At 39.4% G+C, this 22,988-nt stretch overlaps 1 protein-coding gene across 1 annotated transcript in view; it reads left to right on the top strand.

Annotated features, from left to right (window-relative positions):
* Window positions 1–22,988, top strand: part of LOC135207496 (ATP-binding cassette sub-family B member 6-like) — a gene marked incomplete in the record, with an annotated part of 62,216 nt that overhangs the window by 20,221 nt on the left and 19,007 nt on the right. The window contains 5 exon segments of the mRNA XM_064239307.1: window positions 17,799–17,994; window positions 18,747–18,919; window positions 19,242–19,372; window positions 20,595–20,701; window positions 21,487–21,662. Of these exon segments, the coding sequence (XP_064095377.1) occupies window positions 17,799–17,994; window positions 18,747–18,919; window positions 19,242–19,372; window positions 20,595–20,701; window positions 21,487–21,662 (783 nt within the window).

Here is a 22,988-nt window from a genome sequence, read left to right as displayed (position 1 = left end):
GCGCCGAGGAGGACGCTGGACCGGTCTCGACGCGACAGAGCGCCTAGCAGGTCACCCGTCCGCCGCTCCCGATGGGACCGGGCGGAGACGGTGACCAGCGGCAGCTCGCCTGACGCTAGAGATCGGTCTCGACGTTCTCAGCCGAGCCAAATCGCCCCATGGGCGAGCGGCAAAGGCTAGGCCTGCTGCCCGACCGTCACGCGGGTTGACGATCAGCAGCAGCCCTCCACGCACGGCTGGTCCGGCCAGCGAGCGAGGGGGGAGCGTCAGGTCTGCCTCTCCCGTTACCTTCAACCTCCTCGGGCTATACCGGGTAGGAGCGAGGTACCGAGAGAGCGATCACGAGAGGTGCGCCGCTCGTGACCCAGCTATGACGCCGTACGGCTCAGGCACGGTCTTAGGACCGACCAGAACGTACGCGCAAGTAGTTGGAGGCGACCGTCAGGGGTCTGTCGCTGTTCCTCCTTCTGAAGGAGGAGTATCGAGGGATATGCTCTTGCTGGAGGTACTGGACGGTCCTACTCCACAAGACGCTGTAACTCTGAGATACAGAGGAACTTCGCAGAGGTCATTAAGCTGATGCGTCTGCATAATGACCTTGCTGTGGGGGTTGCCACGATCGGAGAGCTTGCGGACTCGGTCCTGGATCAGGTGGAGAATCTCGTCTCAGGACGGGAGGACTCGCTAAAATCCGGACGGTCCTCTAAGCTGCTTCCTCTCCTCTACAGCGGCAGAGGCGATTTTACGTGCCTTCGGAAGACCCGATACTGCCGAAACAGGTTAACCCGGAGTTAGCGAGGCTGACTCCAGGTGTGTCCCTGCAGCAGCTCCTGTCGGAGAACCTATGGTTCTCGCAGCAGGAGGCACTTGCCCTGGAATCTACCTCTATGGCAGCATTCCAGGCAGTTTCCTGGTTGGATTTGTGGTCCCTCACAATATCCAAAGTAGCGGCCGGCTCTGGGAGTTCTGCTCTCGAAGACGACGCTTCTTTCAGGAGACTGTGCCAGTCTGGAGGAAGAGCAATCTCTTACCTCGCCCATCAGACTGCTAACCTGTGGGCCAACTTGGTTCTTCGACGTAGGGACGCAGTCCTTACCCAAGTGACCAAGGGGGTCCGGGCGTGAGGCGGCACTCGGGCTACGAAATGGACCTCTTAGGAGTTCCCCAGCTCTCTTTCCTGGAGAGATGGTGGACGCTGCGGTGGAACGGCGGCGCACTGACGAGAGTTGACCGCTTAGTCCACCAGGCAGTCTCGAAGGTTTCTGGGCAATCTCGAGTAACTGCGGCCAAACCAAAGAGCTTGGCTAGCGCTTCCACGGCGGCGGAAGACGGTTTGGCATCCGCACCGTCCAAACCCCGTGTGAAGACTCCTGTTGTTTCAACTTCTGCTAGAGGAGGCCGCAACCAGCCCTCCTCCCAGCCCTCCTTTCCCCGAGGGAGGTGCTGGAAAGAAGTCGAAACGAGGAGGGAAACGCTAGGGACGGCGTTCCCCCTCACCTGCTGCCGGAAGTGGGGGGGTGCCTAGCGAGCCATTGGGCGGACTTGGCAGCGCTACCGGCGCCGAGAACTGGATAGTAGACGTCCTTCGGGAGGGATATCTACTACCCTTCGAGTCTCTGGCCCCCCCTCATCTCCAAACCGGTCCATCTACAGACCTATGTCCGGGGATCAGCAAAGGACAACGCTCTTCGACAGGAGATCAAGACCATGCGGGCCAACGAGCTGTAGAAATCGTGGCGGACCAGTCACCGGGCTTTTACAGCCGCCTCTTCCTAGTGGAGAAGCTTCTTCGGGGGGGCTGGCGTCCGGTGATAGACCTCTCTCCCCTGAACCGCTTCGTTCGCACGACGCGGTTCACGATGGAGTCGGCACGCTCAGTGCTCGACTCGATCAGGGGGAACGATTTCATGCTTTCAGTGGACTTGAAGGACGCGTATTTTCAAATACCCATCCATGCAGTCCTCCAGAAAGTACCTCCGCTTCATCATCTTGACGGGACGGTGTACCAATTCAGGGCACTTTGTTTCGGTCTCTCAACCGCCCCACAGGTGTTCACGCGAGTGTTCACTCTGGTGTCGGCTTGGGCCCATTCGAACGGGATACGTCTTCTGAGGTATCTCGACGATTGGCTAGTCCTGGCGAGCTCCCGCTCGCAGTTGCTACAGGACAGAGATCGACTCCTCAAGTTTTGTCGCGATCTGGGGATCGTGATAAACTACGAGAAGTCCGATCTCGAACCCAAGCAGAAGATGAAGTACCTGGGTATGCTGATAGACACGGTAGCAGGGCAAGTCTTTCCGCAGACTTGCGTATCAGCAAATTCAGGGAGGCAGCCGGCCGGTTCCTGTCTCGGCAGGAACAGGCAGCACAGCAATGGCAAGTCGTGATCGGCCATCTGTCGTCACTCGAGAAGTTAGTCCCTCACGGGCGTCTTCACCTGCGGTCTCTCCAGTGGAGACTAAGGGAGAGTTGGTCTCAGGCCAAGGATCCTCCTTACTTTCCCGTGGCTATCACGGACCAAGGTGAGGCAGGACCTAGCCTGGTGGCTCGAGACAAGAATCTCTAAGAGGAGTGCCCATACGCACTCCCCCCCGGAGATGCTTCTGTTCTCAGACGCATCGACGAGGGATGGGGCGCACACCTGGAGGAGTTGCTGACTGCAGGTGTGTGGGACCATCACGAAAAGCACCTTCACATCAATGTCCTGGAACTCAAGGCGGCGTTCAACGCTCTCCAAGAGTTTCAGGACCGCTTGGTGGGACACTCAGTGGTGTTGATGTGCGACAACACCACAGTAGTGGCATATGTCAACAAGCAGGGGGGGCTAGTGTCTCTTCCGCTCCATCAGTTGACGGTGCAGGTGCACGAGTGGGCCACGGCTCACTCGATAGAGCTGTCAGCACGCTACATTCCAGGCAAGAGGAATGTAGTAGCAGACAAGCTCAGCCGTCGGGATCAGGTGATAGGGACCGAATGGTCTCTACACCAAGACGTAGCGGAAAGGCTCTTCAACCGTGTGGGGGCGACCGGTCGTAGACCTGTTCGCCACCCGGCACAACAGAAAACTTCAGGTTTTCTTTTCAGCTGTGCCGGACCCATGGGCAGCTGCAGAGGACGCATCTCCAACACCCCTGGGACAACCTCTTCGCGTACGCCTTTCCTCCCTTCTGTCTGATTCGGAAAGTGATCAGTCGAGCGCTGGTCACTCCAATCTCAGAATGATCCTGGTGGCTCCCAAACGGCCACAAGCCGTTTGGTATCCGGACCTGCTGGCTCTTCTTTGCGGACGCACCGAGAGAGCTAACCCACTTGGCACAACCTTCTAGCCCAGCCACACGTAGAACGGTACCACCAAGCAGTCCAGTCCCCTTCAATACTTCACGGCTGGCTGTTATCCACCATCTCTTGCGAACGAGAGGCTTTTCTCGTAGCGCAGCAACAAGAGATGGCTGGGACACGTCCGACAGTCCTCTGCAGCTGTGTACCAGGGGAAGTGGGCCGTCTTCTGTGGTGGTGTCGTAGACAGGGTCTGTCTCCTCTCAGAGCCACTCTTCAGCAGGTAGCGGATTTCCTCGTGTTTCTTCGCCGAGCAGAAGAAGCTCCTCTCAGTACCCACAGTTAAGGGATATAGAGCCGCCCTGGCTCTCGTCCTAAAACTGAGGGGACTGGACATCTCGAATTCGTTCGAGATATCCTTGCTAATGAGGAGCTTCGAAAGGTCTTGCCCACCCAGGGAACTCAGGCCCCCTGCGTGGGATGTGACTCTCGTACTTAGGGAGTTTGACTCGAAGACCCTTCGAGCCACTCCGAGAGTCGTCAGACAGGGATCTGACCCTCAAGACCCTCTTCTTGCTGGCCCTGGCATCGGCGAAGAGAGTAGGGGAACTACATGGCCTTTCTTATGATGTTAAACATACCAGAGGCTGGGGATCTGTGACGCTCGATTTCGTCCCGAACTTCGTAGCTAAGACTCAGAATCCGTCGATCCCTGACGACAGGTTCGAGTCTTTCACGATCCCTCCCTCCTGGACTTCACCGATAACGATGCGGATGAGATGCTGCTTTGTCCTGTGAGGGCGCTACGGCGCTATCTGAAGAGAACTCGACATCTCAGGCCTGAGTGTCGACGCCTCTTCGTTAGCACTGGGGTTACCAAGAAAGAAGTCTCCAAGAACACGCTTTCTTTCTGGCTGCGTGAGGTGATCAGGAGAGCGTACGAAGCTGATGGTAGCGACGACATCCGTACGCTCCGACCGAGAGCCCACGAAGTCAGAGGTATCGGACCCTCCTTAGCGTTCCGTAAGAACTTCTCCGTGGCGCAGGTCCTGAAGGCAGGTGTCTGGGCCAACCAGACCACCTTCACGTCCTTCTCTTACCTTCGGGATATTGCCCACAAGTCCTTGGATACTTTTTCCTTGGGACCTGTGGTGGCTGCTCAACACGTTGTGTAAGCTTACCAGCACCCGAGCAGGCAGAACAGCATCGATTCCTGGTATGACTGGGAGAATGAATGCGTGAATGAGAGAGTGACTGGCTTCTCTTCACCATCTTTTTCTACCTCTACCTGTGGGCAGAGGGATACGGTCGTTACCTTGCTGGAAGGGAGTCAGATGCAGGTAAGCTATTCAACAGAGCTCCATCCTACCTCTTTAACTAGAGATAGGAGTATATATCCACCACTTTCTCCAACAAGGGGGAGAAAGTGGATGCCGACATGAGACAAACCCATTACTTTACATTTGCTCATGTAAAGGAAAAAGTTCTTACAATGCTGGTACAAAGAGATACGCTTGCCTCTCTCTTAGTACTCGGCCCAGAGGTCTGACCATTGATCCTGCGGTGCACACCCCGATCAATCGGACAGAGGCTTGGATCCCTCCCTCGCTCTTACGACCAGGGAGGCATTCCAGGGATGGACGAACACCAGTCTGTTCATCAAAAAGACTCAGATTCCTCCCACCAAGAAGTGAGTCTTCCTATTGTTAAAGGACCGAGGGTTTGTATTACGTATCGGAACAAATGACAATTTGTCGAAAATTGCATTTTTCCTAACTATACAAACCTGAGGTCCTTTACATATAGTCCCTCCTCATGCCACCCCTCACTCTGCGTATTTTGCATGGGCCAAAAGCAAAAGTGATTTGTTTACCTCCCAGTCGCGCGGCGCGCGACGATCGGACAAGCAGTTAACTACCGTTCTCCCCTTGTTCGAAGCTTACGACCGTTCCAGCTGCCGCTAGCTACTTCCTATTGTTAAAGGACCTCAGGTTTGTATAGTTAGGAAAAATGCAATTTTCGACAAATTGTCATTTTTTGTAAAGTTAAGTGTTACAGTTTTGTTAAAGTGTTTCGTAAAGTTTATGTACGTACAGTATTTCTTTTATACCATGCACACTAATACACTTTATTTACAGGTATATTAGCAGTACGTATTAAGTTAGGTATTGGATGGTCCTAATTGTTGTAGTATTTCATTGTTTATAGGTCAATTTAGCTTTATTATGAAATTTACTGGGGTGTTTTTGGAGGGCTTAGAACGGATTAGCCATTTTACATGTAAATTGCAGTCCAAGATACGAAAAGCTCATGATATGAAGGCTGCCTCGGAACGGATTAATTTCGTATCTCGAGGTACATAATGCTTGAAAAGGAGGTGTGAATTGAAGGTGAATATTTTACTTAAGGATATTTGAGACTGCTCTTTGTGAGAAGGTTTCTCTGCTACCAGGACGAGCCATCTGACTTACCATCCATATTCTTAGATTGGCATGGTTAGAGATTGAAAGTTAGCAGACATTCTTACCCTATTCCCAATCAGGCATGGTTAGAGATTGAAAGTTAGCAGACATTCTTACACTATTCCCAATCACTTAATCTATTTCCATACAAAAAATGTGTAATAGTGATTTAAAATATTGCATGTATGGAAAAGATTTTCTTTTTACAGTGATGAATATTGTGGCACCTTAACTCAGAAAACTTAACAGATCTCATTATTTAGTGGATGTATCCGAGTCTCGTAAAAATAATGATTTTTTGTACTTGATATAATATTCCACTGAGTATGCTATAGTTACTGGAAGGTGGAATGATTGAGTCAAAGCAGGCAACATTATGTATTTAGTGGAATAATCTGAGTATGCTAGAGTTATTGGATAATAAACTGATGCTTGTAGCCAATACTTTCCTGCTGGAATCTGGGAGTATGGGTCCTTTGTTTCTAGGGCAAGTGACCTATTGTCCCCCAATGTTTGCTCGCTTCAGTCGGTCATTTGGCATCTGTTGTCTGCCTCATAAAGAACCAGTACAAAGTCTCAATGTGATCATTTGTGTTTTCATTATTAAGTGTTAAGCTTGTGTGGTAATTTTTTCTTGTGTTGAAAGCTTTAAGGACAATGTGCAGTATACAGTAATTATATAATGTACTGTTCAGTACATTGGTAATTCGTAATTCACTTGATTTGCATGTAAAAAGTATTTTTTTTAAAGTGAAAGCATTGCACATTGTTCATCTTGCAATCACATGGTCAGAAATTCTGAGTTATTTTGTTTCTTTACATATATAATTTTTAATACATTTAGTCAAGAAAATTTTAAGAGACTTTGTTGTTATTGTTAATCAATAGTATTGTACAGTAAGTACACATAAACGTGGAATACTAATCCAAAAAGGCATTTAACTAATTACATAACTGAGAACACTGCAGAGAAAAGTTTTATAATATACAGATGAAAATAAATGAATTAAAACTGATATCAAGAAGTCAACAAAAAAAGTAAGCATACAAAAAAAAGTAAACATACATTAACAATTGCTAAAAAAGAAAAACCTCTGGAAATGATACATTGCACTTAAGAACAGTCGTACAACCTCTTAAATCCAAGAAAATCACCATCCATAATGCTATTGAGAAGACTGCTTCAGGAATACACAACCTTTGGTACTTGATACTTGGTACTTGTTAGTATGATATGGTGGCACAACAAATTATTGATGGAGATTCTCTGGAAAATGAATAGCAAGTACAAATTGTCCAGATATTGGCAATTAAGGTCATAGTGTACAATCCCAATTAACAGATGTACAAACAGGTAGTATCTCCCAAGAAAAGTTTTGACTATTATTACCTTTGTAAGAAAAATAAAACTAACATTTTTAACATGTTTGTTTTTTATGTTCAAAATCTTGGCATTCTGGATTATTGTTAAGAAATTTTGATACTGTATTTCACATCAGTGATTACTGTCACAGTGGTGAAAGTATACATAGTTAAGTTATTTGTGTTATATCTCTAAGGAAAAGTTCGAAGGATGGGAAAGAGGATTCATTTTTCCTCCATGTAAAAGTAACAGTGAAGGCAGCCAGGGTAAGAATTACAAAGGCATAACATTACATTATATAACAGGATTTTAACTTAGAAAATATGACAGATTGCGAAAGAGCAGTAAAGATTTTATTTAAAGGAGGAAGATGACAGACTCTAAAGTGAAGGAGCAGTGTAGATTAAATAGGAAAGAGGGTGTATGGGTCAAGTATGATGATGTAAATGGCAATTTGCTGAGAGTTGAATATATATAGAATTTAGGCCAAAGGCCAAGTACTGGGACCTTTTAGGTCATTCAGCACTGAAAGGATATTTAGAGTAGGTAGGTTTGAAAAGTATAACGGGAGGAAATCCTCGCTGTTGCATTATGAATGAACTATTGGGAGAGGTTGGATGACAAGATGGAAGAGAGGTAATATGAATGGAGGTACAGTAAAAGGAACAAAAAGGGTTGAAGCTAGGGGCCGAAGGGATGCCACAAAACACCTTAAGTATTGCCTACAGTGCACAGCATGAGGTGCACTGATGGCACTACCCTCTTTACAGGGAATTTTTGAGAGTGATTAAACCTTTACAGGAAGAAAAAATCTTTTAGGATAAGTTTTATGTACGAATTAGTCTGAGACAAAGTTGTTTAATACTTTTATAACTACTTAATATCTTCATGATTGCAATGTTGCAAGAATCGGAGAAAAAATATATGTAGATGCCAGGTAGTAATATCTTCACGATTGAAGTATTGCAAGAAATAAAAAAAGAATACATGTAGGTGCCAGGTAATGGGATAAAAAAAGTGGGTCACAGATAGCCAGAGGAAACAGTTGAAAAGTGCACATCAGAGGAATGTGGGGCAATTATGTTAATGGTGGAGGTGGAAAACTGGGGGCAGTTGAATCATAAAGGTAAAAGTTGGTAAATGTAACTCTGGTAAAGTAGTTTTGTCTTTGACTCTCGCTCACTTAAGGTAAAGTCCATTTTCTCAAATGGAAAATTTCTTTGATTCTGGCTACCAGGTTCTTTAATATATTAAAGAGGTAACCAAAGTGTTAAGGAAATCATGTAATGTAGGATTTATCTGACAATTTAAAAAAAAAATCGTTATAAAACATGGTGAACATAACTAGAGGGTCTCTCTCTCTCTCTCTCTCTCTCTCTCTCTCTCTCTCTCTCTCTCTCTCTCTCTCTCTCTCTCTCTCTCTCTCTCGCCTCTCTCTCTCTATCTCTCCTCTCTCTCTCTCCATCTCTCTCTCTCTCTCTCTCTATATATATATGATATATCATATATATATATATATATATATATATATATATATATATATATATATATATATATATATATATATATATATATATCTATATATATATATATACATACATATACACACACACACACATGAGTTTTGTGCACGTCCATTTTCTCCAAAATTGCCACAACCAACCAGTTGTCAACTGGTCCACACATGCAACCTTTACAACAAGGAATACGCTAGTTCATTACATTTTGCAAGCACTTCACAATCAGGACCAAAACTTCAATTGAACTGTCTGTTCGTTAGGCCACATATGTCTTATCTGTTGCCGTTGTCGAAACTATATTTTTTAATGGGAACACAGATAATACTCTCACAGTTTTGGTGTAACTATGCTACTATTTTAGGATATTGCCAGTGGAGCCAGGCTAAATTACTATTTAGATTTTGTGGATGGTTTCTCCTAGACTCTCTGGTTGTCAAAATTCGTTGGTTCCCATGTGCTGTTTAAGTCCCACTAATTAATTTCCACTCGTTTTTTAATATGAAATAGGCAGATTGTTAATTATATTCTCATTGAATAATTAAGGTAGTTTATGGCGTGAACAAAGCATATAGCCTTATTTTGTATTGTTGGGATAGTCCTATAAGAGTCGCCATGCCGAACACTTCATGCAATAGTCGTTTGTGCATTTCATGACTCAGTGTTTTGGGTATCCCTCTTGGCATAATTTCCTCGTGTGTGTGTGTGACAGCATTTTATGCTGTCTGACTCATACTTTAAAAAGCTGTGAAACGAACGATGTACTACAGCCTAGCAATAATAACCGGGCAGTCACTGACGTTTGTGCTTGTTTCACTGGTATGAGCATCAGAATTACTTCGCTGTGGAATCACTGAATTGTCAAAATATATTAAAAGTGTTGAATTAGTCTCGAGTGAGACTTGTTAGTGTAAAGGAGAGGAGTATCAGTATTATATCAGTAGTATTTGCCATGTGTTTGTTAACTGGGTTGAGTTATATATTTATCACAAAAAATGTAAACAGTCAAATGTGCATCCAGTCGTCATCTTATGGACATTTATGTTTCATTTTCGAGTCAGTGACTCGAGACTGTTTCTGAGATAAACGAAGCACCATCTCTTAGTAACCGCGTTGCCAGTGAGTACTAAACCGAGTAATTGCCCATCATAAAAAAAAATAAGGAAGAAAGAATATAAAATGCATCATGTAATCTTTGAAAGATTTGTCACATTTGTTTCTATTACGTTATTGTAATGATCGTCTGCTCACGCGTCGACTGTCTGCATTTTGTTTGTATCCGTATTATTATTATTATTATAATGATATTGTTGTAATAATACGAAAATAATTTTTGCCTAACGAGTCCGTACCCTTATCGAGTGAAAAAAAAATCTTACGTTATTCATTGTAACAAATGGAAACGCCGACTTTGAAGCAGAGCTTAAAAATGCATTTCTATAATATATATATATAATATATATATATATATATATATATATATATATATATATATATATATATATATATATATCACCCACAAATGACATCGAAATCAAAGCTACTTGAGAAAACTGAATAAATTTACTGTAAATTCTCAAGCCGCGTTATAGTGCTGAAGGTTATTGAAAATCGTAGATGTTTCGGTGGGTGACTCCAACAACTTTGGCCAGTTCCTCGGACCCTTGAAAAACACACACACACACACACACACACACACACACACACACACACACACACACACATATATATATAAATATATATATATATATATAATATATATATATTATATGTTGTATATATATATTATATATATATATATAGATATATATATATATATATATATATATATATATATAGTATATCCGTATACACGCGCGCCATTTAGTAGTAATGTTTGACCCACTTGACAAACGTTATTCGGTAAATTGGCAGATCTTGACAATTAAAGAGAGCAGTTAAAGCTGTAGTATGCACCGTACTTTGTAGGGACTGTTGTGTAACAAATACCACATCTCATGTGTCTGAGTAATCTCACACTGGCTCATCTCATACATGGGTCAGTTTCTTTTTGGGCGTTGTGGTGTGTTGGTGTACTTGGTGCTGTTTGTTCGATTGTCCCCGCTTTCGTCCGTGAAGTGTTTGTGCTGATAGAGGTGTGATATTAAATAATGATGGTACTGTAACTTTTACGGACTTTAGTAAGCAATGGATTTTCACTAGCAATTGTTTTCATGTTTCGTCTTTAAAAGAATCCAGAGGGATTAATGTTCTTACATAGTGTTATCACACCTCGAGTTTGTTTACTTTAACAATGCTTTTAGTCTAGTGAAAAAAAGAAATATTCATCATTGCCACTGTATCCGGAATTGCTTGATTATACATAATTTTAAAAGTAATTAGGTATCTGTTCTAGGTTTTGTTAATGCTGTTAGTTTGCAAAATTTGATTGCCTTTTTTCAATATTTTAATTGGTGAAAATTGACAGTGGATAGTTCTTTATTGTCTTAGTTGACCAGTGTTTAAGGAAAATAGTTTTTGCTCTGATAGTATGAGGAAAGCATTTGAAATGTCACTAAATTTAAAGGCGGGGATCACTGAGAGAGACACTCATTTTTAATTAATTAATAAAATGACTATCAATTCATCTGATGAAATCAGGAACTCACCCCAAAGAGGTCACAGTTATGGAAAAGTACAGACTGATGAAACATTCCCACTTATATTTTTCTTCTCTGTAGTACTACAGCAACACTTTTTTTTTTTCTTTTTTAACATTTCAGTTTTTTATCTTTATACCTTCAGCTGTTTCCTTGGCAAGGAAATTTGGCCACTCATCCAGCCAATTTCTTCATTAGCAGAAATAAGAATAGAGTTAATGAACTTTTCAATGACGCCTATATAGGCTCTTGTGGTCGGGAGGCAGTACGTCGTTACTTCTTTAAAACCAGCTAGAAATGTGTTATCAGTTGAATGATTGTAGTATTTTGAGCTGAATTTTCATGGGCTTGCTTTCTTTATACCTGATCTTGTTATCTCTTTAAAAGAGTGCTGGTCATTTGTTACTGGCTTGGTTTCTAACTTACTAAAATAATGTTTGTGTCTAATTCTCTCATTTCAGCCTTTGTTTAAAGAGCAGAAACAAAAAGATTAGAAACTCCACAGGATTCCTTAATCCTGGTTTCAGATTCTGACCTTCAATTTACTTTGAAAGTCAAGTAACTTGATGATACTGATACTGACGTTCCATGTCTGGCCAAATTATTCAATTATTAACCATGTCATAAAGAATGACTTCAAAACCCTCAATTTGGGTGTAGACAGATTTTCTTTTTCTCTCAATTCGGCAAACAGAGTTCGGTCGAATGAATTTTTCTTCTTGATTAATTTTATTCCTCATAGGTAAACGAAGTTCACTTGGGAATTTGAATTTAAGGAGAATTTCTACTCAATGTGTGAATTATACGCTTGGAAACATTTCCACTATATTTACAGTTTACAGATGATGATTTACATCAGTTAGTATTGTGAAAAGGGTGAATGTCAGGACATGAACGTCTTTGGTAATGCGCTTTATGATCTTCAGTTCCATATAAGTAAAACCAAGAAAATGCATCTCTTCAGTGTTTATCTAAGTAGTACTCCTTATCTGAAGGTACTGTAGTTTAATTCAAGGCCTGTCAGATAAGGATTTTACCAGTATAGTAGAAAATTTTAATAATCATGAAACAATCTATAAATTTAATTACTGTTGTATACAGTGTGGAGGATTGAATTTTCTGTGTTGCCAAATTCTTCAGTTTTAGAGAGAGAGAGAGAGAGAGAGAGAGACGATTGGAGAGATAGGAGAGAGCGATAAGAGAGAGAAAAGCATGGTGGTGGAACGGTAGTTTGTGATAGAAACAACTGTGAGTGTAATTGAGGTAGTTTACTTTTTTTTTTTTTTGTAGTTTAGTACGATAACGAGTATTTCGAGTGAGTGCATTTTTTTATTCTGGCTGCAGCAGAAGTGAATGTGTTTTCGGCTGCCTGGACTATTCATATATGATTATCTGTCTTGATTTTGACAGACTGCAGTTCCTCCTTAACTTTCCTCTATCTACAGTACTCCCCACATAAGCTGTAGAGAGGGAATTGTCCTCTTATCTCCCGGTATTGCATTGGATTGCAGACTATTGCGTGGAACTGGAATACGGATTTGATTGATATTGCAAGATTGTTATCGATGTGGACGACTCGACCAACCTTGATTGTGGAAGATTTTGACTAATGATATAAGATTGATATTGATGACGACGACTATGGCTGGGCCTTGGAATTGATAGTGGAATAGTTCTTGGAGGATTGGTATTCCCGAAGTTGACGACTGGAACGAATTTGGATTTGAGAGATTGACTGCGGATCATACTGATTGACCCTAAAAGTACCGTTGGTCACGGTATTGTGGCTCAAGTTACCACTATGGTAGTGCTGCAGGCACTATTCGCCTATAAGGCCAATTATATATATCGTATAATCTTAGTTGGGTCGTTTATGTTAGGTTGTGGGTTTATTTTTGTTATTGGTTAAGTGTTAAGCAAGTTAGGAAATATAGTGTTAAGGTATTTGAGTGGTTTAAATATCCCTTTATCTAAGAGTCTGGTTACAGATAACGTAAGTAGAAAGTTGTGTAGTGAGGAGACTATTGTCTGTAAGTGGGATCAAGGGTGTTGGGGGGGGGGGGGTGGGGGGGGGGGGTTGCTTTAGTGCATCCCGCCTCAACAGTATTGCTAATCGGTGATGAGTATTATATAGCTGTAGCGTAGTTTCAACATATTCCAGTAGCTTCACTGCTTTTTTACAGAGGCTAATTTTGGTAGATATAGGGTACTTATCTGCGGCAGCCTAGACTATGGCAGTTGCGGTTTTTCTATGCAGTTTTACCTACTGAACAAGAATTTTAAGTAATATTCGGACGACTGTAATTAACCCCCCAGGGGCCAGTACTAAACACGGCGAAATACATTGGACGCCCCAATCTCTAGTGGATGTCGTATCCGCGGTTACGTTCCTTGTAGTCCGTGCGGACTGCTTCTGTAGAAACACCGCTAATTTTGTTTTCCTATGCTTAATATAATTTGATACAACTTTTAATGATTTGTATAAGGAATTCACATTTGTAATCAGCAACCAACAATGAAAATTCTTGTCATGCACTGTTATGATCTGTTTCTTGTGTAAATGGGCATTTTATGATCATGACTACGTAGTGATTTGTACTCTGTTACAATACCTGCCGAGTCATCTAGCTCCATTGATGTTATCATCTTAATAGGACGGGGCTTTTCTTTGTTTTGAATCAGAAATTAATTACTTTGTTATTACCATTACTGTTATCCTAATGAGACATGGGTTATTTCTGTAATCAGTCAGAATTTAGCTTCTTTGACTTTACTATTGGTGTTATCATCGTAATGAGTTTTTTTTTTTATTAAATCAGAATGTCACCTCCTTGTCATTAATTACCATTTAAGCTATGCAATGTAAAATAGTCCCTTTTAATAAGAAGGTTGATATGGCATATCTCACCTTGATCATAAAGTATTTAAGATTTAATTGTATCTTGTTGCAGATACTACTAAAAAGAAAGATAGCTTATTAACTGGCTCAGTGTGTCAAGAAATTCATTTAAGGTGCAGTGTATGAAAAAAATTATTTCAAAGGAAATTGTCAATATGTATGCGTAGAGTGCTGATAATTTATGGATGGTAGAAAGATACAGTATTTGTAGTATAGAGGGACTTTTTGTGAAAAGACTTCTGAAAGAATGAGAGGCGGAGGTGGTGGAGGAGGTCGAGGTGGGAGACAGATGAACTATGACCCTCGAACTTATGGCATGGTAGGTTCTATTTTTGACTGTTTGTTTTTAAGCTTTCTTCTCTCTTGGGGAATATTTGAGATAGATTTTTATATGTATTTTGAAGTGAATTAGTGTACATATATCTCATTTGTGTATGTTTGCATGTATTGGTGTGCAGTACAGTATATAGAAATATGAATGTTGATAATGTATTTTGTAGATGCTTATACTTCACAGTAATTTGATATTTCTCATATGTAGTTGTAAAAAAAGAATCCAAAATGAAAGTAGAATAGCCTTGAATGCTATTTAACAATTCTTTACATGTGGAGACAAGACATCAATGGTATAACTGGTAAATCCAGTAGGATATGTATGTTACACCAAAAATTTATGAAGATCTCAAGAGAGGGCAAAAGACAACCTCGCAACACCCCTAAATATAAAGGATGAGAACTCGGATATTGTAAAAACCAGGTGTTCTGATGAAAATGGGAGATTGCATTGCATAATACATTATTCAAATAAGGAAATTGTTAAGGTGACCTTATTAGCATCACTCGCTGATAAACGGAATGATAAACTTTGCAGATATGACAAAATCAAAATTTTTTCCAAAAACTGTGTGATACACAGTTATATTAGGATGTAGCCCTAATTCAAACAAATAGATCTACCTGAAGTAGCATGGTGCCTTGACAACACTTTTTACCTCTACTATCTGCTTTGTGGTTTCCCACCTTAAATCTCCTTTAAATTTAAGTACTATAAGGTAAACTGTTCCTTTCAGGCACCTACAGAACACTCATCATGCCATCGCATTTGAAATTTATCCTGCAGATGTCAGGAATCTTCATTTGGTCCAGTTTGACAACTTTCCTTTCTGTTAAATTATACTTGATAACATCATTTGTACAAGAGCCAGACTCATTCCTTCATATGGGGTTATGCCTCATCTATTTTTCCTCTCCTATTCTTTTGCTTAACTCTCATACCTTGTCAATATATATAAACTCTCCTGAAGGTTTCTGTATATCATTTCCAGTTCTACCCATAGTTGTCTTCTGTCCATAATACTGTAGTTACTGAAATAAAAGAATGGACATTATGGAAACCCATACCTACAAGCCTTCATGAATTAGCATAAAATCTGTTTATGAGTTTAATTGTATTATAATTAATTGCTTAGGAATGAAAATGTTGTAATTGTTGAGCACAATTTCCTAGTTTAATTGAAGTCTGCTCACATAATTCCTATGAAGGGGAATTCTTCTGGTAGTTATGAATATAAAGTGTGTAAAGTAATACCTCGAGTGGTCTATCCTGTCTTTCAAAGATGGCTCTGATGTTATGTATTACAATGTAACAAAATGAATTAGAAATGCAACAAATCAAATGTTAAACTTGGTTTTCTAAGGGTCAGTGTGCTGGTTTACATTTTTTGGCTCCTTAGATTTCTCCTAGTTAAATTTAATTATGTTTTGAATTGTCAAACCTAGGTACTGTACTATATATGCTTATGTAGAGGAAAACCTATGAAAGGTTTAAAGGCCAATAATGATATGCAAATGCACAGAAACTTAACACACCAATGATCATGTGATCAGTGCTTGAGTTCCTTTCCACTGATCTCAACATGCAGACCTGTATGTGACACCTCCCATCCAGATCTTAGGTACAATAGGCTTATGTGCCAGGGAAAACCTATTATGACCTGGGAGTATGAACACTGATGATACCACTGAGTTACCACTATACTTTCACAAATATCTAGTCAAAAGCAGCAAACTGAGATTTTAGTTCATTTTTAACAAAGTCAATGGCATTTGAAGATGGAAGAGAGATCCATCCAGTAGGCATAGGCCTTTTAATACCTGTCACATATTCACTTGTATCTAATAACAGCAGACTAGTCATTTGCATTTGTTGTGTTTGTATAATTGATGAGAGTCCCTTTTTTATCATACTCAGTCTTTATAGTAAAAGTAAGATTGTAATGTTGTGAATTGCTTACCAGTACAGGCAGTCTCCAGCTTACGACGGGGGTTCCGTTCTTGAGACGCACTGTAAGCCGAAAGTCGCCGTAAGCCGGAAAATCATCAAAAATCCTAAAAAAAACCTCAATTTTAATGCTTTCTGATGAATATAATTGAAAAGCGTAGTAACCTCGGAACGTCAGCCGGGGACTGCCTGTACTTTAGTTATGTCAGAAGCTAGCTGTCTTTTAATTTATCTTTTTTTATGTGTTATCCTCTTCAGTCTATTTTTCAGTTTTTTTTATATGTGGGCATTCTGTTTTGGAAAGTTTGTTTGTAGGTTTTGAATTATAATAATTGCCTAATTAAATTACTTTCATTCTCATGTCTGTTGGTGAATGGTATGCAATGTATATGTTACACGTAAGAGAGGCTTCTCACCCAACTCTTCAAGAAACAATTGTAATTGTGTCATCTAGCATATTGGGGTCATGATCATGTTTTTCTTTTTAACGTACTTGGAATTATTGCTTAGAAATCATGCAGTACGTATTTTGGTTTGTTACTTTGATACAGTAGTACGTATATGTTTTTGTGCATTATTCTTTTTGGTTCCAGCAGGGAAAATGATTTGGCATGATGCAGATTCAGACTTTGTATTTCAGCGTGGTGTTCTTTGATAGAAGCAGTGATATTAGGTTTAAACCATGTCGTAGATTGTAAGCCATGTATAGTTTACAGCCAGTGTTGACAAGACCTCTCAAAAGATGGCTTTTGAGATAGAAAACTTTTTCTTTAATCCGAGGAGCATAGAGTGGCAAAGTGATTGCCCATGAATGAGTTTAGTAATACATGTAGTTTAGTAATACGTGTGCCTATAGCAAGCAGGAAAAGAGTGAGTTCCTCAAATAGGTAATGGCCAAGGTGGACATTTGAAGAAATTTTATCTGGTTCCTTCTATAATTCGAACCATTTACCCTTACCTCAAATTAAGGCATTCCAGTGTATGATGTCTGTTAGTTTGAAAGGCATCCTACTGGAGTAATTCATTGTTATAACTTTTTCACCTTGGTGAAGCCATATCAGAGCATCATTGCTATGACTATTTTTTAAATAAACAAAAACATAATTATTGATAATACGTACAACTTTAAAATTTAGAAATTATTTTTATGTGCTGTGCTGAAAAACATGCTGTTGACATAAATTATTAGTTATGAGTACTAGATCATTTGTGTTAAAAGATATTTGATACATTTCCAGGTACCAGTACATGTAGTGTATTTAGGTATTCATTCTGGTCAGGAAATCTTTATTTATTCATTAATGGGCATTTGCTCATTAGAAATGTGCAATATTCTGAAATGTTGCTTCTCATGTTTACAGAATGCGCAGTCCGAGAATCGTAACAACAGTGCAGGATCAACATGGCGCAATGTATGGAAAAAGTTGCGTTTGCTTATGCCGTTCATCTGGCCGAAAAAAAGTGTCCTCTTGCAGTTGAATGTCATCTTCTGTATTATACTCTTACTCATAGGCAGAGTCGCAAATTTATTTGTCCCTATTTATTACAAGATGATAGGTAAGCAGTTACAATTAAGTGTTGCAATTACCGTACTCTCTTGATGTGCAGTGTACCATTTTACACCTGGCTGGAGTCTTTTCTATTTTAATGCTGTTGGATACAAGATAAAATTACATTAGATTTAAGGACAGGTCACATTAAAATGATGGTGAAAAGTACATTGTACATATTAAAAAAGTAAGCCAGTTATGAATGTTTTATATTGCTGTTAGTTTTGTAGTACTATACAGTGTACACTGAAGACATGTATTGTTCCATGATATTCATAGCTTACAGGTTTTAGGATGAAATATGTCTGCTTATGTATGCTTCATACTGTTAGTCAATCAAGACTTTGTCAAAAGAACAAAAGTAATTCATATCTGTGCAGTACTTGTACTGGCATGATAATTTTTATTGTTGGCTCATTTTGATTACAACTTTTGGACATGATTCATCCATTTTCTATATTTATTTTCCAGCGCCTCAGTGGTGTGGTTGGTATGGTCTTTACCTGCCCCCTCGGTGGCGTTGAGTTCGATTCTCGACCATTCCATTGAGGGGTCAGAGATGTGTATTTCTGGTAATAGAAGTTCACTCTCGACATGGTTCGGAAGTCACGTAAATCCGTTGGTCCTGTTGTTGAATAACCACTGGTTCCATGCAACGTTAAAACACCATTCAAACAAACAAGCAAAATAAATTTATTTTCCTAGATCATTTTTAAATATGATAGATGCTCATTGTAACGTTACAAATTTTACTTTCAGTTGATGGCCTTGGAGGAAGTGGGGGCACCCCATATTTTTGTTGGGACTATGTCCTCATTTACAGTGCTCTCAAGTTCCTACAGGGAGGGGGTACTGGAGGAATGGGTCTACTCAATAATGCACGCACTCTCCTCTGGATATCAGTGCAACAGTATACTAGTCGAGAAGTACAGGTGCTGTAGTCAATTTCTTTCAAGATCTTGATTGGTAGTTAGATTACCCTATTAATGATTTTGTAATATAATACAGTTATTCTTCACAGAATGTTATAAAATCACTCAAGAATACTGAGTGTTGTGTTGCCACTGAAATTAGTTTTCAAAATACAGTATATATAGGTAAATGATGGTGTTCCTGTGGAAAAAGTTTAGTACAAATGATATTTAAATGTTATACATACTGTTTACATTACAGTAATGTGTATGACTTGGCATTGTAATACAAGCTTTGTTTTATGTTTTGAGTCTTCATTGTTCCTATATTTTCACATTGCAGCTCCAACTTTTTTCCCATCTCCATAATCTCTCCTTGAGATGGCATTTAGGACGCAAGACTGGGGAAGTATTACGCGTAATGGACCGTGGCACCAATTCAATTAATTCCTTACTCTCTTACATTGTATTCAAGTAAGTATAATTTTTTTTTTATATTTACTATTATATGTTCTTATGAATTGTATATGTCCAGTATCCACAAAACCTTTATCTTGCCACTCGGGAGGGAGAGACTTAAATTAAGAGGACATAGGAGTTAGTTGGATGATGAAGTGGCCAGTTAGGGAAACTTGACCTATGGTTTGAGAGGTTATTGTCATCATTATTAAAGGCACCATTTAGTAGTATGTATGTGTGTGTGTATGCGCATAATCATTCCCATATTGTCTGGCTGGTTTATGAGCTGTAACTGGCAGGTTTTGAGGTCATTGGGCAATACTCAAACTCAATAACTTTATTCAGCTTTGATATGAGACATTTTTGTTGTATATTCCTGCAGGTTTTTCATTATATCCATTGCATTCATTGTCTTGAATTATTACAATGTTTCTTAAAGTTGAGGTGAACATTTTTGCTAAATTGTTGAACCGTACCACTGCATATCATTGTGCAACCCATGTTAACTTGTGTTAATCCAGAATTTGATAAAGAAACTATAATGTATATATATCTTCATGATTTTTGTTCTGTTTATCATTAATTTAGTAACTACAGTAATCATAAATACTCTAAAATGAAATTCTGGTGTAAATAATTGATCTGGGGGAAGATTGAAGATAAACATGGATCTAATATTGATCAAAATCTCACTGAAAGCCCGGTATATTTGTATTTGATTTCAGTGAAGTTTTTTGTATGTATGAGCTGTGATCCCAGAAGGAATTAATTAAATTTTTATGTGAATTTGTATAATGATGAGGATTTTTTGTGTGGGAGATATTTCAAAAAGCTATTGGTGGGCTGTGGACTAATTAAAAAGTTAGGGTAAACTGGATTTTGGGACACCAAAGGATCCAGATATTAGCCCAGGATTTTATTTAATAATAGATATTTTTAAAATGTTTTAAGAGAATTTGGGGAGCTTTTCTAGAAAGCAGGATAGGGTTAGGTTTACGTATTTGCAAATTCATGAGTACATAGTACTTTAATATTACTGTTTGTCATGTCTTGAACTTTTGAACAGTTTGATCATGAAAGTATAACTTGACTAGACATTGCCTGTAATTTTATTGTCTTTTCCATATGTATGTTGTGACTAGCAATCTTTTATTCGTGCTTTATATGAAGGATTACCATTTATAAGCTGTAGTGCATAATTCTTCTCATGTATACTGATATAGCAATTTTCTTTCAGCATTGCACCAACTGTGATTGATATCATTGTTGCCATTGTGTATTTTACCACTGCTTTCAACTATTGGTTTGGCATCATTGTTTTTGTTACTATGGCAATTTATTTAGGTAAGTTTCATTTATTTTTTCTTGGAATATTGTGCATTTTACACAAATACAAACCCTTGTATTTCTCACATGCTTTTATGTGCCAGAGGTTGAGAAATAAGATCTTTCAGAACTACCTAATACAAATTACATGGGATGTTTACTGAGAGTGAGCCTGCCAGGGTGATGGGGTAGGGATATTGGTCTTTCTCACTGCAAGGTCCAGTGTGTCTGGTGGAGCACTTCAACACAGAATAGATAAAGATCCAAGTGTCCAAGGTCTCCTCATGGGGTACTGTGAGTAGGAAACCCGTGAGAACAGAACAAAGTACTAATAGGTTGTACTTCATGGTGCTTCAACAAATCATTCAGAAGAGGTGTAGAAGCTCGTAACTAGAGAAGATCTTGTCTCATGTGAATGGATTAGGGATGAACAACCCTATCCCCTTATGACCGATTCTCATTGGTAAATCTATTTAAAATAGACAGACAGACATCTCTACATACTAGCAATTAGGATGCTCTTGAAATTGATGTTCCTCTTGAGGACAGTAGAAGTTGAGAGAGCCTGATCATGTGATTGGTTATGGGAAGGTACAATAAAAAGTAGTGTTCATGTTCCATACATAAAAATCTCTTGGTTTACAAATTGCCCTTCTCCCACTCTTCATTTGTTAGGAAATGAACTAATAATTTTAAATTGAAACAAAATGTTTTAAAAATTTTTATGATAATATGATAACCATATTTTTAATTTTCAACTTTCCTTTTTATATGAGAGACTTGAGTTTTACTATATATTCCAGGTTTTACCATTGGGTTGACTGAATGGAGGACCAAGTTTCGTCGAAAGATGAACTTAGCAGACAATGAACAGAGAACAAGGGGTGTAGATTCCCTCTTGAATTTTGAAACAGTAAAATATTATGGTGCTGAGGAATATGAGGTCAACAGGTATAGAGAATCAGTACTAGAATATCAGGTCTGTTTTAGATGTTTTGCCTTGTAATATGTGTTGTGTTTATTGAATATATAGCTTGATATGTATGTTTCATACATTTCTAGACCTCTCGTTTGGGGACAGGATATGTATATAGTTCTTTTCTATTCACTAGGAATTAAAATACTTTCTTGGATAAACAATTATGAAAAGGTATTTGATGTATACGTAGTTTGTTTCGCAGCACACCTGCCGTTTGTAATTTCTTATATTCGTGTTTGAGGAATCTCCCTCAGACACACATTAGTCTTTGTGAGGAAGGTATCAGTAACTAGGTAAGTGGATGCAAGTAGGTTCACTATGCACATTCAGGACTCAGTGTCAAGCAACAGGTATTCACTTCTTTATGTGTCTGTCTGGTAAACAACTCGTGAATTTCCTTAAGTTCTTGTATTTAAAGGGTTGCTGTAATTTAATCTTTATCACCCTTTCATAATCATTCCATGTTTTTTTCATAAAACAAAAGGAGAAATTGTACAGTACATTTACTCAGGTGTAATTCATCTGTGCCTAGGAAGATGATGTTCTCTCTTATTACCATTAATCATTAGAAGGACTAATTAATTTAATTTTTTTTAGGAAAGATACACTTTTCAATTAGCTATAACTTGTGTTTTATTTATGTTTGGTACAGGCATCTAAGGAATCAGAAGCATTAATCAGATCATACAAATGCTGCCAAGATTGCTTTGTTAAAGAAATATAACTTTTAAATCAATCTAAGGTTTGCCCCAAGGAGAAACAATTACTAATTAGCAAACAGCCCTTTAGTAGTTGGTCACCAAATGTTGACTAGCACTGCAAATGTACAGTTATTTGATTAATTTTCATTTAATGGAAACTTTTTGATACTGGCACGTTAGTCCATACGTACCCTCCCTTGACATCAGAATTTTGTGGTATATTTCCTTATTAGGATTTAGTGTACTAAGTCAAAGAGTTACACTTGTAGACTCAAAATACATTGCTTGCTAGGATATGTACTAAAAGAAAATAGAAAATGTTAGTATGGTAAAAGAAGTTGGAGAGGCTTGAATAGGAAGTGCCAAAGGGAATGAATAAAAAGTAAAAGGCAGAAACAAAAGTGGGGGTAAAGGAATACTTCAGAGATCCTTTAGACCGCTTACAGTGGGCTAGAATTCTAGCTTAATTCCATACGTATTTGGGTTATATAGCAGCTAAAGAGGCCAGGAGTCAGGGAGCTTCTCCTACGAATCAATTTGGTATTAGTGAAGTGTTGTGTTTGTACAAATGTGAGAGAAATTCTTAAAGCAGATATTGCTTCATAGATACGTACAAAGTTATTAA

The sequence above is a fragment of the Macrobrachium nipponense genome, chromosome 32 (genome assembly GCF_015104395.2).
Source record: "Macrobrachium nipponense isolate FS-2020 chromosome 32, ASM1510439v2, whole genome shotgun sequence".
NCBI classification, from domain to species: Eukaryota; Metazoa; Arthropoda; class Malacostraca; order Decapoda; family Palaemonidae; genus Macrobrachium; species Macrobrachium nipponense.
The sequence above is the reverse complement of the archived record's forward strand: the minus strand, read 5'-3'. Positions and strand labels throughout refer to the sequence as shown.